General features: G+C 39.7%; 1 protein-coding gene and 1 long non-coding RNA gene across 5 annotated transcripts in view; one reads left to right on the top strand and one right to left on the bottom strand.

Annotated features, from left to right (window-relative positions):
- Positions 1-8758: 8758 nt before the first annotated feature.
- LOC125330342 lies at positions 8759-11774 on the bottom strand. The gene is made up of 2 exons (XR_007205469.1): positions 11424-11774; positions 8759-8913 (listed from the first exon to the last, which is right to left on the bottom strand). It is a non-coding gene; the product is annotated as an uncharacterized LOC125330342 (long non-coding RNA).
- Positions 10442-16472, top strand: part of ST6GALNAC3 (ST6 N-acetylgalactosaminide alpha-2,6-sialyltransferase 3) — a 216318-nt gene continuing 210287 nt past the window's right edge. For 2 of the 4 annotated variants that reach the window (XR_007205467.1, XR_007205468.1), the window contains exon 1: positions 10442-10816. Coding sequence is in view for 2 of the 4 variants with exons in the window: in XM_048313368.1 (XP_048169325.1) it covers positions 10799-10816 (18 nt within the window). In the remaining 2 variants the exon portion in view is untranslated. The remainder of the gene's footprint in view (positions 10817-16472) is intronic. The other 2 variants (XM_048313368.1, XM_048313367.1) reach the window with 2 other exon arrangements.

The raw sequence follows: 16472 nt of genomic DNA, 5'->3' as shown, positions 1-16472 counted from the left end.
TTGACTATAGCAACAACAGCAAACTGCAAGGTTCACAGGAGAGTGTGACTGCAAAGCCTGATGCCCTTGATTTTTCCAAAAGGGGAACTCTTTACTGGTTGTTATTTTATCAGACTAAGATTTTTACAGGACCAGAGCAATGTGCAATTCTCTTTATTCTTATCAGGAGAAGATACATAAATATTAAATTGCAAAACAAATTGTCTAAGAATTGGTGTTAGTGTTTTTGTAATGTTAGTTATATCTCATCAAAATAGTGGGAGTGTAAAGCATTGATAACAGAGCAAAGAATGTCAAAACTTTTATAGTGGAGAAACCAAATCTTAATGGAAGGAGTAGAGTTGGATTTCAGTGTAGTTTGATTGGTTTTGTAACTCAGGCCACCTCTGAGCTATGAGCTTGAAAACCTGTCCCTTCTTCCTCTCACCCAACTTCTGAACCAGTTGCCTCTCAACTGTTTATGACTTCATCCAGCAGTCAGGTTTATTTCTTCCTTCTAATGAAAACCCTAAAAAGATTTTGATTTATACCAAGAAGGACATAAATATGGTCCTGGACAAAATTCTGTGGATCTGGCCATTTCTCCTGTGGCATCCGCTTCTGGAATGATAGTTCATTAAGGGAATTAAAGGAGATGATTAGTCCAGCATAATAAAATCTCCCTCTATCCCAACTCCAAAGCTATGCAATTCTACTTCAGGAGCCTTTAACTGCAAAGGACAACTTAATTTCAGATTAATAAAATGGAGGAACTCTGTGTTTGTAGATGGGTGTTGCATTTAGTTCACACAAAAAAATCTAGGTAATCCATATACTCTGATACTTTCTGGTGTTAGCAGCAATCCTGTTTGCATGTGAACCCCTGAATTTAAATTAAACCAGTCCTTAAAATCCTAAATGTACCTTGTCCTGACAGCTTGCTTCCATGCTTGTTATACAAAATACCAAAACAGGTGTAAAGTAAATCTTAGCTACTAATGTGATGGTTTTTTCAGAGTCAATGAAATCTGGTGCTGCAGTTTCTCCAAATGCTGCTGTAAATTTTATTAAAATGGAAAGCCAGACACAGTAAGTTTATCTCCAACTACAAAGTATTTTCTTTATCATGTACTGCAGCATTATGAAGACACAACTGAGCTATGGAAAGAATTATGTCACATCTTGATACGAAAAATCCTAGAAGGCTTTGAAAACAATAAAAATGTTATAAAACTGTATTATGGTGTTCATAATAAATTACAAGCTATTTTTAAATTTGATGCTTTCTGGTGGATTAACTGTAGTTTTATTGAGATTACCACCACTTCTAGTAATATGTCTCTGGGGGAAAATGAAATGAGGACTGTTACCCACCTGAGGACGACTAAAACGATTGTCTTTCCAAAATGTTTTCTATTTAAAATATGTCTCTCTATGCCTATTCTTTCCTGTCCAGGATGTTGACATGCAACATTGCTTGTACTTTTGGTGCAAAAGAAACAGGTTGTTATGTGACTTGCCAACATGAATGGTATGCTCTCAATTATAAGAAAAGACATAGAAAAATGAGATGCTGATAAATCATCTTCAAAATATAGGGGCAGAAAAGGTCTTTACTTGCCATGCACATAAATTTTAAAAATCTGCATTATGAACACATTTCACTTAGATGTTCTCAAATTAGTTGGATCCAAGTTCTGATTCCTTTGCTCCTGAGATGTAGGCTGTAACTATAGAGCAATATTAATAAACTTTTCCTGGAGATATGCAACTTGCTTCCAGTGGAAATGTAGCAAATTGAATTATGTCTGAAAAACCTGGTATTTTACACCAAGGGCCACTGTGTCCATAAAGTCTCTTACTGGCTTAGAGTGATCTATGGCAGGATTGCATTGCTCAAAAAAAGGTTTTTTTAAAAACAGTCAGACTACTAAATCTTAGTGTTTTATCACTACAGTGGATGCATGAATCTTCAACTTTCAGTTTGGGGAAGCTGTTAACAGAGGGCTTAATGACTTTTTGAAAATTCAAAAAGATCTTTGAGCAGAACATCAGGGTCACCAGAAGTCATAAAATATCAAAATTACCAAATGCATCACTTTTGTAATTGTCCAAGGACTACTGTATGGACTTTATTTGGACTGTTAAACAGACTTACTCTGAGTCCTTCTGTTTCTTACATTATTGGGACTCTTAATGTGGAGGCTTTAGGTTGTTTGGGATTTCTCTTCTCAAGGTTTAGCACAGCAACAGCATACATTCTTTCTCCAGTTTCTAGGTGAGAAAGAATACTGTGATAGGGATGACTTAGGTGGTATCCTGTTCGGTGGCAGAGTTGGGAGATTCAGAATTCAGTATTAACCAGACTGGAGTGTGCTACAGGACAGGATCTTCCTTTCTTTGGTCCTAGCTACGTGTCAGGGAAAGGATGTGCCTTGTACTGTAGGTCTAGAAGTGGCTGCTTTTGTTGGTTTCTCAGGAGTGGGAGTCCTGGATGGTTCTGGAATTTAGAAAACTTTACGGTGGTATGTGACAGGGTTGCCAGTAATGGCAGATGGAATGTGCCTCTGAATTCTGGGATATAAAAATAGTATTAAATAAGAAACCTAAGCATTCAAAATTTTAAATGCCAGTGGGATTAACTCTGCAGTCCTAATTATTTTTAATTATTATATAATATCTTAATTATTGGTCAAATTATCTTCTAAACGTAGTTTTAAATTACATGATTAATAACTTGTTTTTGTTCTAATGCTTCTGACTTGTTTATGGGCTGGCAAGATGCAGGTGGAGAGCAGCTATTTAATATTCTGTTTGTTCCACCATGCCCCAGCGTGGCTCTGTGCCACATGTCACTTCATGACAGTGAAAGCACTTCCTGAAGACAGGTTGCCTAATTTCCTAATGGACACTCTTATGCCATTCACTGTAATATGACCCCTCCACATTAAAAATTATGACTGTTTTATAGGAAAGCAAGTGAGTTACAGGGAATAGAATTAAGCCCTCCTTTTATGCTGCTGTCCAATATAGGGGGCCTAAGATTTTTTTTTTTTTTTTTTTTTGTTCAGAGCACTCAGCATTATGTATCAATTAATATGATCAAAGTGTAACTCCTATTACCTTCATTTGCAGCTGCAAGTACCCAGTGCATTGGTAAATAAGCCCTTATGGTTTCAAATTCCAAGTTCAGAAAATGAGGGAAAATAATACCTAGCTATTAATAGTGCCTAGCTATTAAATCAGAGACCATTGCAGTGGATTTCTGCTAGAGACAAGTTCAGAATCCACCTCTTCAAAGGTGCTTTCAATGATTTAAGTCATCAGACTTCTGCAGCTTTTCCTTAAAACCATTTCTCATGCACTGTATCACTTTTTCCAGTAAATGAAGCAGTGATCCTATAAGAAACAGCACATTCATGTAACGCTGATTCAAACTCATCTTTTGCAAGTTTCATCTTTTGAACTAGAAAAGGGAGGACAAATGGAAGAAAACCCCAAACCTCACTCCAATTAAAAAAAACCCAAAACAAACCCAAAAACCAAACAACAACCCAGAACCCCAAAACTTCCTATGGGGAAAGAATGGTGGGATCACGTAATTAAACAGTTCTGAGTTCTGTATGCTCAGGCTGAATTCCTCTATTTCTTTAGTCTTGTGTTCAGTGCTGCAGTTTTAAGGTTGCTGATTGTTCCACCAAGTCAATATTCACAAGTTCTTTTAATTTATTAAACACCTTAAGTTCCACTTATAACTGCATCTCTTTATCTTCTAGTTCACTATTACACAGCAGTGTAGACAACTGTCAAAGGCAAGACTGTTGTCAGCTCTAAACTTGAAAAAAATGTTGATTGAAACAATTGCATGGGATAGATTTTGTTAAAAATTTGTGTGAGAGCTGTCAGATGTTTCAGAAGATGTAGAAGTATTTTCCTTGAGTATATGTGTTAATAGCTTGAGATGGACTCTTTGAAGTATGGCAACATTTTGCTACTGGCAACTTTCACGGGTGAAAATAACTTAAATAACAAGGTATTTTCTTCACTTTCTATCCAGTGGAGCAAAGTCTGTTGACATTAGGGCACAGCATTGTGGCTGGTTAGAGCCTCTGAAGGCTCCAAAGGGAGTGTGCATTTAACAGGGCAGTAGGGTAGCAGTCTATTTGGATTCAGAGGAGTAAAGATCATGATTCCAGATCTGTAAGCAACTTTTGCTGTTTCTCATGCTGTGGCCAGGCAAGACAGTAGATTTGCCAGGTGTAGGTTACGGGGGTTCTGGGGTCCAGTCGGGACGGCCGGACGTAGACGGTGACGGATGGAGACGAGAGATCTCTATAGGCAGGTCTTGGGACACAGCCGGTTTATTGTAAAGGGCGTGGGTATTGGGGCACTGCTCAGAGCTGGTAGACTCAGCTCTGAGCAGGCCCAAGAGAGCAAGAGAGTAAACGGGTGAGAGAGAGAGAGTGTAAGAGCAAGAGTAAGAGCAAGAATAGAAGTGGAAGTGAGGAATGTCTGAAGTCCTGGTTACAATACAATAAATCATCTTCTGTACTGAATATTCTAATTGTCACTAACCAATCTAATACAAGATACAAATCCTATAGCATTTACATACAGCCTATAAGAGTTCTTATATTACCATAGAGTGTTACATCTTAACTTCTAAAAACTACTCTTTGGACCCCTTCTGCTGAGCTAGTAGGGTCTGCTCTGACCCTTGGACCTGTTTGCAAGCAGAGGGTATTGTTCCATCAAGAGGGGATTACTTCAGTCGGCCATACCATTGTTTTCTAGTTGTTCAGTAACTAAGACCTGGTATTTCAAAAGTGGCTTTCATTTCGATGTTGCCTGTAGTTTTCATATTCCCAAAATCTTTTGTCAGGCAATCATATTTCCAAGGCTTTCCTGTTTCATCTTCCCCAACAGCCAGGAACAAAATTTCATGGAGAGAATCTTAATGCAAGGAGTACAGTTGGATTTCAGTATAGTTTGGGTGGTTTCATAACTCAGGAATCAAGTATAGAATGATGTTTAAAAACAGGAATTGGTGATTTTTGTGACTTTCTGAACATCTTCTGTAAGACTCCCCCTATGACACTTCTGCTACCAAGAAAATTTTGTTCACTTTTGTGGTTGCACAAATCAATTTTTTTCCTGCATGTCTAAACATTGTGGTCATAACTGAACAAAATATATCCAAGACAGGAAAAAAAAAAAAATCTGTGAAAACCTCTTTTTATTCCTAAAATTATGGTAATCATGGTAAAGATCCATTTATAGCATGCTAAAATAATGCTAATTCATATCATTTCATGAAACAAGACCATCAGTTTCACTTGGTGCTAGTTTATATCCTGTTTTGTGATGGTGTGAACAGGATGTTGCTGAACAAGGTGGCTCAGATCTGACACTGCTGGTGTTGAGACCCTCTAGACGTTACTTGAGAGTGGCGTAAAACAATCCACCCTCCCCTACCCTGCACTAAAATTAATTCACTCCTGAATTAAATACATTTGTCTTTTCTGCTGTGCTTTCAAGTTTTTCCTTTCAAGTGTAAAGAAACATTAGATAAAGCCTTGGGAAGGGAGAGAGAGATGTTTGGGTTTTTTTTTTTTAAAGACAAATCCTTTGGATAATGACAGAGTTTAGCCCACATAAACAGTAGTGGCTGGATCTTTGGAAAAGGAGGCAGAGTATGTCTCTGCTTCTTTAGTTCAGGAGAAGGCATTCTCCTAAGCTGAAATGCTGCTTTTAAGTTTTGTTCCAATTTAAGGCCTTCAACGCCATGATTGAAGTTGTCGCTGGATCCTTTTCCTAAGCTCCTTTTATGTGCACAGCTGTATTCTCCAGGATAAAATCTCATTAGAGGATAAACTGACATGGCCGTATCTCAGTGTGAAACAGTGTCAGTGTTTTTGTGATGTTAGTTGTATCTCATAAAAATAGTGGGAGTGTGAAGCATTGATAACAGAGCAAAGAATGTAAAAACTTTATAGTGGAGAAACCAAATACATCCTTGACTGAAGAAGGTACAAGAAATACCTATCGACCAACCTTATTCTCTATTCAGCAGTTACCTGCAAATGACAGTGCATTTTCAAACACATCATTAAGCTTTTGAATGCCCTTCAGAATATTACTGGTGGGCTTTCTTCTGCTGGAGACTGCAGCAAGTTATACATTTGTTTACTGTGCTATTTTTATACCGGCAAAACATCTGGTGGCATAAGCAGACACAGCACTCTTCAGAGTTGCTTAGTCTGTTTTAATTAGAGGAAAGCTGTCTGGGACAGACACGCTTCTTCTCTAAGTATGTGGGGGGTTTTTTTGTTGTTTTGGGGTTTTTTTCCTGCATTTTAAAAAAATCCATTGTCTCTGTTAAAACACATTTAAATAAAAAAGAAAAATTACAAATAACAGATGACATACACTTTTTCATTAATATAAAAAAACCCCCAACAATCTGTAGTTCAGTGTAAAATAATCCCTGGTTAATAACTGTCTTTGAAAACAGAAACCTGAAGCTCTCAGATGAGCATGCATTGAAAAAAAAAATGTCAACAGTCTGAAAAGATTACTGATTTGTAGGGTTTGCTCTTTTTCTGCTTCCAGGAGCTTCTACAGACCTTTGTACTCATGCATTGTTAGGTGTGGCCAACACTTGATTTTATTGGGTTGTTGTTGTTCTTTTTTTTTTTTTTTTTTTTTTTTTTTAAAAGACTATTTAGTTGAAAATTGGGAGCCCTTGATTTGAGTGCTTGTGTGTGTGCATTAGGAAGGGCCTGGGGGGAACACCAGAACATGCAAGGTCTGCAAGTGCTGTGTGGCTGAGCTAAATTGTTACCAAGATAATAGTGAGGTGATGAGCTGAATTTCTAATAGCAGAAACGGTGCTGAGCAGTCCTTGTCTCCTGCCAGTGAAACATGCAGAAGTATTCCATGACTAAACTTTTTTTTTTTAAATGGATTTGGTTGTCCTGAGCTGAATAAGGTACAGAGGAATTGTGCTGAGAAGGAAGCTGGGCAGGGCAATATATACCAGCTCTTTCAGTAATGTGCACATGGCAAGCTTGCTTTAAGCTGTAAGGATATTCTGAAAAGTAACAGCAGAATGCAGGCTGTAACAAGCCCCACCTGTTCTCCTCAGCTTCTGCACTACAGAATGCAGCAGAAGTTCACCTCTAAAATGAAGCACTCAGGCTTGATTAAGCCTTTTTTCTTACCTGGAAAATCAGCATCATTAAGAGTTTTAAATTAAAATTCCATGTAGCATTTGGATAACCTGGTAAGATTTCCTGTTCAAATCATAACCTGCGGTTTTTTATCATCTCATCCTCTACCTCTGCCATGGCATTGGGCTGCTGGGTACCTTAAATTGTTTACTTATAGTGGTGAGTTTCATGAGGTAAGGAAAACTTGATACAGATGGTTGGGAAGATGCGATCTCTGGATAACAGTAGAGTGGATCTGTTACTCTGCCACTGACTCAGGTTGCACCTGAAGGGTGAAAAATGCCACCTTATGTCACCCTTGTCTGATAAAGCCTCGTAGTGGCAGCTAGTGTAAGAACAGGTTCTTCCTTTCTGGCACATCTTCACTACGTGAACCAGTGTCTGATGTCAGTGACTAGCGAGATGATGGCTTTCAGACTTTCTCTAAGCCTGCACTTTTAAAATACAGATGTGGACTAAAAAATTAACTTACTATTTAAGTCTGTTATCTATCTGTGAGATTTTGGCTTTGAAGTTCTTACCATAGGTGAAAGTGCAGCTTCATCAGTGACACGGTGTCCAGCCACCAAACAAACCAAATGAGCACTGTTGATGGCACAGGCTGCCCAGCAGAACTACCCACACTGGCACTACAAACTCCTGCTTGGATGCTGGGATTGCGTAGTTCTATTAATCTCTGCAAATTAAGGCTTAATCAGCCTTCTCCACAAAGGATTGATTTCTCATGACAGAATTAGTTTCTAAGACATAGAATTGAAAAGGGTTGCTGCCCACACAACCATATTTTCTCCAAGCTTATGTTGCCATAGGAATGTATCGGAAGGGTTTGGACTAGATGGAAAACATGCAAGGTCTTTGTCCTCAGAACTAAAGGTCTTTGTCCTCAGAACTAGAAGTAGTGACTTTGTGTGGCCTGTGGCAATGACTCAGACTTGAAAGGCAGATTCATAGTATCTTTGACATCCCTACCAGGCAACAACAACCGTGTTAATTTTGGATGGAAAATTGCAGGTGCGACTGAAATTTATGTGAGCTGTGTTTGGCCTAAAGCTGATTTTTCAAGAGTATCATAAGTTCAGGTAAAGCACTTTATGAGACTCGTGGAATGTGCTTACAATGGCTCTTTGCTTTTATCATTTGGTGGATGCCTTTCCTCACGTAGTTTCTTTGAGGAGAAATTAGCTCAGCCTAAGGCTGGACTTTCTGTTGCTGTTTGTGGTGATCTCAGCTCAAATCACATCTTCAGTTCTGTCCCTAGGAGAAAATAAAGTGAAATCTCACATCCCTCCTGAAAGAAAAAGGGAAGGATGGCTGTTGCTGATGCCTAGTAATGATGTTTAGTAAGATAAATAACCATTTATAAAAAGTCTAAAAGTTAAAGTACACCAAATTTTGTCCGATCTGATATTTAGAATCAAAGCATGTCGAGATGCTTAAAACAAGACAACTACCCATGCCTCTGCCTTTCCTTAAGGAATAAAATTCACTGGAAATCCCTCAATGCTTTGGACATGTGGAAATGGTTGATCTTTTCAGGACAGTTTCTCTCCAAGTTTCATTTCTTTTATTCCTTACAGAGCTGGTAAGGTGGAGGGTGGGAAGGCGGTGGAATATTTTTCATTTGCCTCAGATGAAAACTTCTTTCATGCCCATCACACAGGTGAAAGGAATAGTTTCAGTCCGAGGAAAATTAGATTCTTGACTGTTGGAGAGAAAAAGAGACAATTATTTTTATTTCAGGAATGAATGAATTATTTGTTTATCTTAGTCACTAAGAAACAGAACTTTGCTCCAGAACTCCTTATGAATAACTAGTACTTAAAGAGACATAAACTCCTACCCAGAATGATCTAACACTGCTTGGTGGTAGCCTCTAATAAAAAAAAAAAACACTGTAAGTCCCTCCTTTACCACCTTCTTCCACTAACTCGTGATTTAGCTATTTCCTTATGTTAGTCAACACAGTTAGAAACTTCACTAAGTTCTTTTTCATTAGTCTCCCTAACAATACTACAATTTTCAGCTCAAGAGCTTTGGCTTGTGGCTGTAATTGAACAAGGAGGCGAATTTCCAGTGGTGAGAGATGCTGAGGAGTTTGCAGGACCTGTGTAAGACTACAGCACTCTGGATGCTCATGCAAAGGCCAAACACACATTGGCATCTTCTCTGGAAACGCACAGGAAGGCAGCCAAGGAGTGTGAGCCAGAGAAATCCCCCCAGGCCCTTTCTGTTCTGCTCTCAGGGAGGATTTGCCCCCGCATACAAATAAGGACAGCTAGTTCCTTTAGTTTCAACCTACTTACTGTCTTGAGGGATTGCACCTGGATAGGAGAGGCTTGCCAGGCTGGGAACAGTATTGGTTATTGAATGTGCAGCACAGCACTAACCCCTTCTGGCTCCCACACATTGAGGGGCTCTGTGGTAAATGGTTTCGTAACATGAACTGGAGGGTATTGCCTGCATGTAAACAGGTACCCTGAGTTGCTGCAGAGAGCATGAAGACATCCACTACGAGGAATTTATTAAGGGAGAGGGAGAGCTTTTGGTACTAAAGCAGCAGGAGTGAAGCAATGTGGCACAAAAGGAATACAGGGAAGGTGCCAAGTACAGAAAATGCAAAGGGTTCCAAGATGTAGTAATGAGAAGTACTGAGAAAGTGTAAAAAAGGGAGAAAGAGACTGCAGGAGAAGTGGCAAATAGGAAGTAAAACCTTCATGATATATTGAGTATGTTACATAAGGGAAGAATTTGAATTTGATGAGACTATGTAAAGTGAAAGATTTCTTCAACAGCTGAATTTATTCATCTGCACTTTACCTCACTTTCTTATCTTAAGAAAGTCCAAAGAAATTCAGAGAGTTTTTATGAGACTTGCACAAGCAAAAAACCTCACAAACCAACCCAAGCCTTCCATTCCCTGTGATGGATGCCAGCTCTTTACACAAAAAGGCATGCACAGCACAATGCAAACACCTCTGGTGGGATATCTGGGCTGGTTGCTGATAATGATTATTTCTCATAGGGCAGCAATTTAGACAAAGGGAAGCCTGCCATACAGCGAAAAGGGCTGAACGTAGAACAATACTGCACTCTAACAAGCAGAGTAAGGATTTTTACAGCCCCAGTAATAGCGAGAGTTTGGACTTTTCTGCCCAACTGTCAGCAGCTGTCTCCTGAGAACGCCGGGAGAGCTGCACAGGGACTAATTATAAACACGCAGCTTGATTTGCAGGCATTGCAAAGCCTCTGCAAGGTACAGATTTCTGTCTGTACGTATAGTACAGCGCGAGAGCGTCCTGTAGCTTAGGAAAATACACACTGGAGCCATGAATCAAACTCAGTCATGTGACGGAGGGGAGGTGCTGGGCTGGCTCCCAGCCAGTGGCAGGAGCTGATGGGTGGAACAAACGGGGCATAAAAAGACTAATATGACTAACGGATCCTGGATGCGTGGTACCTTTATTTGGATCTACAGGAATGTAGGCTCTAGCAGTTCTGCAGCTCTACCAGCCTTTTGCCTGACACTGGAACTGCTGCTCACAAAGTAGAATCCTGCTGCTCTTTGGTAGGAAGGATAGAGAAAGAACATGGCCTGCATTTTGAAGGTAAATGTCTATCTGTTGCTTGAATGCATTGTTAGAGACCCCCTCGCTGCTCAGAGGCATGGATTTGGTATGGTCCTATTGCATCTTCGTTGTCTTTTTGAATACTGGCTTTGTTTGGCAAATGAATATTTGAGAAATTCTGCAACGTACAGCTGTGCTCTGCTTCCCTCTGCCATTCTTTCTCTCTTTCCCTGGATTGTCAGAACTGCGAGCTAGCGGGAAGAGAAGCGTGTACCGAATAATGGGAGGGGGGAGAGGGGCTCTGGTTTGTCTCAGCTGACTTCCTACGCTTAATTCCTTCAGGAGCAATAGCATTTGGGCAACAGACTTCCAGTACAAAGGAGAAACCAGGCAACTTATTTTCTTTTTCTAACCATGCAGCATTTATTGCTCTTAAAGCAGCGGTCGCAGATGTCCACAGCTGTCCCGGTTGCTCCTTAAGCACACACTCCCCTGCTGAATCTGCTCCAGATCCACATGCTCCACACAATTATACTCCGTATTTAACTGCATTTTCTAATTAAGGAACCTATTTGATACCGGGTTCCCTCCCCCCCCCCCCCCCCCCCCCCCCCCCTCACGCTAGCAAATATAAGCATAAACTTACCGTGTGATCACATGCTTTCTCCAGCCTGCTTCCCTCACCTAAAAAGTAAAAGTATTTGGAAGCCGCATGCCATGCAGATGGAGGGAGCATCACTAGCACGGGGATTGAATGGGAGGGGAGGAGGCGGAAGTGCGGTCAGTCGAGAACAAGCGGCGTTTGTTTCCTTGCAGCGCTGTCACTTGCAGGAGTCACTCTCCTGTGCCTGGCTGCAGCGTGGTCTGTTTCGGATCCATTTGTTACCTGGTCTGTTTATCTGCTCTGTTTCAGATCCTGAAGCATGTCTGTGCCTTGCTGCTTTCTGTGCATACTTTGAGTATATTTGCGCTTTGTTTCTTTTAGCAAGTAAAGCTGATTCAGTAAAACTGATCATAAATCTGTGAATTCTTTGTTATTTGCAATCCGATCTTCTAGCATAGAGTTGGTTATCCCAAACTTGGGGATGGCCTGTGATAGCAGTTGCTTTCAGCATATTAACAAAGTGGATGAATTGCAAAACTTTAAAACAGCTTCTGGATAATAAACGTTTAGGTGTCTCCATGAATCCAATCCTTAGCACTACTTTGGGCTTTCGACTTTGAAAAAAACTTGTTATTTTGCTGCACTCTTTTCTTCATTCATTCATTCTCAACCAGTGGGTCTGTGGTACATGGATGTGTTTTTACTTTTCTGTCTTGTAGGTTGTGGTAGCTTATGTTATTAAATATGGCAAAGTCTGCTGCAAGTGCAGAAGCTTCCCTGAACTAGCAGGTCCTCCTTGGAGCTAGGGGGTAACAAACACCTTTAATCGGACAGCAGTAATGCAACTGAGAGTTGTGATTTGAGATGAAGAGATGTGAGCTCTGTGAATGGAGCCTGGTTTCACAAAGATAAGCATGTGCACTCCTGTTTAAACGCTCCCAAAATGACTTAGGCTGTATCTGCAAGTGATCCAGAAGACAGAATTTCTTACTTTTCAAAAATTCTGTGGGCAGATCACATGCAAAATCTTTCCTTTGGCTGTAACAGTTAAGTAAGAATCCTTTTACAAGGAAACTCCAGTGTCTCTTTCACCCTCCTAATAGTTCCCTTTGTAGTCTGGTGTCACAGCCTGCCACAAGCATGACTTAGAGTTTGAATTATAGTACAATAAACACCTTCTGTTTGCCCAGGCCTGGATCTCCATTTCGTTGTTATTCTGATGGTTAAATCAATAGATTAATTGGTATTCCTTGACAGACAGCTCCCTTCCAGCTTAATTCTTAATCTTGTTAATACAGGCAGGTGCAAGGATAAAAAGTGAAACAGATATGAGAAGATTAGCACTGCCATAAGGCAAGCTGGATTTTCTCAGACAAACATCCCACAGGAGTAATTTAAATGTCTATCTCAAGATACTTACTTGTATATGAGTTTTTAACGTAATGTCTATAGCTGCTCTGCAAGGTTTTTCCCTAATAAGGAAATGTGAAATAATATGTATATTTTGACATGACACTAGGCTAATTCCTTCCTGAAAATATAAACCTGTTAGCTACACCCTTCTTCTTTTCCTAGGGGTTGTCCTGAGCTTTTGTGGGAAAAAAGAAAAAAAAAAAAAAAAAAAAAAAAGAAATCTGTAGGGAGAGATTTGAAGCAGGTAGTGGCACAGTGGATGGGAAGCCAGAACAACTGTGCATCCTTTCCACTTGAGCCCTGAGTGTCTGTGTGACTCTCCCTTGTGGCTTGCCCTCCTCTGTTCCTAGATTTGTAACCCCCTGCCAAAGATGTTGAGACTTACTGAGTGTTGGAGTTTCATATGAGTGAGAGTTTAATATAAATGAGATTGGATAGAGGTGTCTGTGAAGTGTAAAGAACAGAGATAGCTGTTAATAATTAACTGGAGTTACTTAGAGTGGTTAAGAGCGCGTTAGAAGAGGTGTATCATCTTTAGATGTGAAGATCTCCTTATACTATGACTACTGCATGAAATAATCTCCATGTACAGCCTGTGAAAAATGCTGAGGAGGAGGATTTTTCCAAAAGGTGCCTGCTGTCTTTCTGGTGTTTGTTGTGCACTTTTCCTAGGTAAGAGTGGTGGGGCTCTTACTGATTGTGGCTCCAGAAACTTTGTCTCCTAATCAGTAATGGGACATTCTCAGTAAAACCAGTGAAATTATAATTTTGAGGAATTCTCTTCTCAGTTAAAGAAAAGCAGGGAAAGAGGCAAGTTCTGAAGTGTGTGATGTGTTTTTATTTTCCCTGTCATGACTTTAAAAATCATGGCAAATAGCTGAGTGAAGTGTAGGCATTTCTTGGAAGCAAACAGTTGATCTTATGCTGGTTACTATGGTAGCTGCATGTCACCTTGCCAGCTACCAGATTAGCAGTGATTATTAGTTATGTAGTCACTTATCCCTAATGATATTCAAGTCCCTAAGTTCCACTGTATCAGCCAGTGACTCTTGAAAATGAGGACAAATTTTACTCAGTAAATCACTTCCAACTCTGCTTCTTGCATAACTGAAAAATAATACTTCAAAGTATGTGTCATCTTATGATAAACACAACATGAATGATAATGACACCCTGTAAAACCATGATATCCCTCAGTGAGGACTGGACCATGATATTTTAAAGCAAATAGGACAGGTAACTTAGTTTTGCACACGCTGCACTTCGCAGGAGGTTTGTCTTACCCTTTTTCCAAACTCTTCTTTTTGAATGGAAGGTTTGAAGAGGATGATGGAGATGGATTATGTTGTCATCCCAGTACAATTTTAACTGTGTAGGCTTAATGTGGTAGAGCTTAATAAACAAAATCCATGTGTGATGGGCCTGTACAGTGAGGACTATGCATGAAATCTAGAAAGACATTTCCTTCTGGTTTGTGTGCTGTGTATTTACTGTGCAGTGAACAACAGATTTCATGTGCCTAGGGGCTGGATGTGACCTTCTACCAACAGAGATCACAAGCCTTCAGTGAAACTCTGTGGTCTAAGTAGTATTTGCATAATGTGAGGCAATGTTCTTTCTACTGCAGCTGATTGAGGGTCCTCTCAAAGTAAGCAGGTGGCCAACTAAAATCCATAGCTTCTTTAATATTTTTAAAATCTAATTTAAAGATTGAAAGAACTGTTTTGCTAAGTATAACTTACAGGTTTCAAACAAAGAAAACCCTTCAGCACAGGCTTGTAACTGTTTTCAGCTGTCAAAGTTGGCCATACCTGTGTGTTCATCTACAATTCTTTTACATGTTTCCGTTGTTATCTCCACTGGTTTAATTAAATTTGCAGGTGGCATTTTTCCCTTACTGCACATGGTGAACTGTTTTTGGCAGGAATTTTCTTTGAGAGTTTTTTCTGAGTGTTCAATGGCCTGTGTCTGATTGGGGTCTTCAGACACTGCAGTAATACAGATAACATTACTATCTACAGGCATATGCTCCATCTGCACTTTTGAGACTAAAATAGCAAAGCTGTTCTCATTACATTAAATTTTCCACCCTGGCAAGTAGCTGTTCAGAGGGGAGAGGCAGAAGGTCTGAAAAGATCTGATCTCAGTGTTTGGATGCTTGTAATCTTGTATAATTAGTTATTAGTTTGATTTTTTTTTTTTTTTTTTTTTAAAACCTCTATGTACATGACAAAGAGTGTAGGTATTTCCTCCCAAGTTTCTATATCATCAAAAGCACATTCTCAGCTCTGTTGTGCAGGGTAGGCTATGAGTCTCACCATAATTCCATTCTCTACTAGAGATTTGCAGGATGCAGGCACTTCCATAGAGTTGACCTCTATATACTGCTTGAATCAGGTCCAAGATAATTCGCATTCTGCCTTGACTGTTAAACTGACTGCAGCAATGTTTATGCATGGCATCCATCCGTTTTCCTGTGCTGAGAATTGTACTTGGATCCTGTTTGATTCTCATGCTGTGCTCCTTCTTCTGATATGACAAGACATGGAGAGATCCTTGGAAAAGGAACACGGGTGACCTCCCCTCCGTATGGGAGATGATGCTGCACTGATGGGTCATTTTCCAGCACTGCCTGAATTTGCTGCAGGTTTGCTGTAATGTCTTAACCTGATCAACAGTTTTGTGAGCTGCAGCATTTCTCTTGTAACTGGAATCATTCCTAGGATTATGTGGTTGTATCTCTAGGGAAGGTAGGTGTAAATATGCAAAGGTGCCTCTTACGAGGTGTGCATAAGTAAGCTGGAAAGTAGCAGGTGGATGCAACAAGGAGTTAGAGAGAAGAATCAGGATTTCTGAGGTAGTAACCAGTTTTTTTGTGGATCACTCCATCCTTATTTGTTATGGGTTAATGTTCCCATCTTTTTTCCCCCAACCAACAAAACTGGCAAAACTCTATTTTTAATTCTTTCTACATGGGATATTTCTGTTTTAAATAAATTTCTTACAATTACTCTGTTTCTAAATAAAATACTTTTTTTTTTTTGTCATTCTACATTGTTTACCTCTAAATTGCTCCAGAGTAAATGAAGCTGCATTAATGAACCTGCCAATATGCAGGGAGAGCTAGGATTTGCCGTATCATGCTCCAGTGGTGCTTAATTACCATGTAAAATTTTACGGAGTGCAGTTCATGGAATTCCATCATGTGTTTTTTATTATGTTCACTTCGTGAAAATTTAAGGAAAATTAAATTCTGAGAAGTATAGAACTGCTTTTCACTCTCGCTTGCAATGACCTTAAACTAATCATGCTTTAAGGAGAATATATTAGCCCCCTCCCAGAAAGAGACAGCATCTAGTCAGTCTAGTCCTACAAGAGAACTTAACTTGGTTAAATGAATTTGATTTTGATGCCCGTGTAGCTAAACCAAGAAAACCTGCAGTGTAAGTGTGCTTCACTTGGTTTAAAACTGGAGCTTTGTGTCTGACTTGGTGGTGTGAAAACTAAAAGCACAAAACCAGCATGAGATTATGAAGTGTCTCATACATTCAAGTAGTTATTCGATAAAGCTGTGATGGGGAAAGGTTTTTGTTTTGCAGTTCATCTTTAAACAATGAAGCATGTGTCATCCAGATGTTTTAGGCTTCCCCCTACCAGGGATACACTGTCTTTGTGCAC

This window comes from Corvus hawaiiensis, chromosome 9, assembly GCF_020740725.1.
Source record: "Corvus hawaiiensis isolate bCorHaw1 chromosome 9, bCorHaw1.pri.cur, whole genome shotgun sequence".
NCBI classification, from domain to species: Eukaryota; Metazoa; Chordata; class Aves; order Passeriformes; family Corvidae; genus Corvus; species Corvus hawaiiensis.
This window is presented reverse-complemented; position numbering and strand designations above follow the sequence as displayed.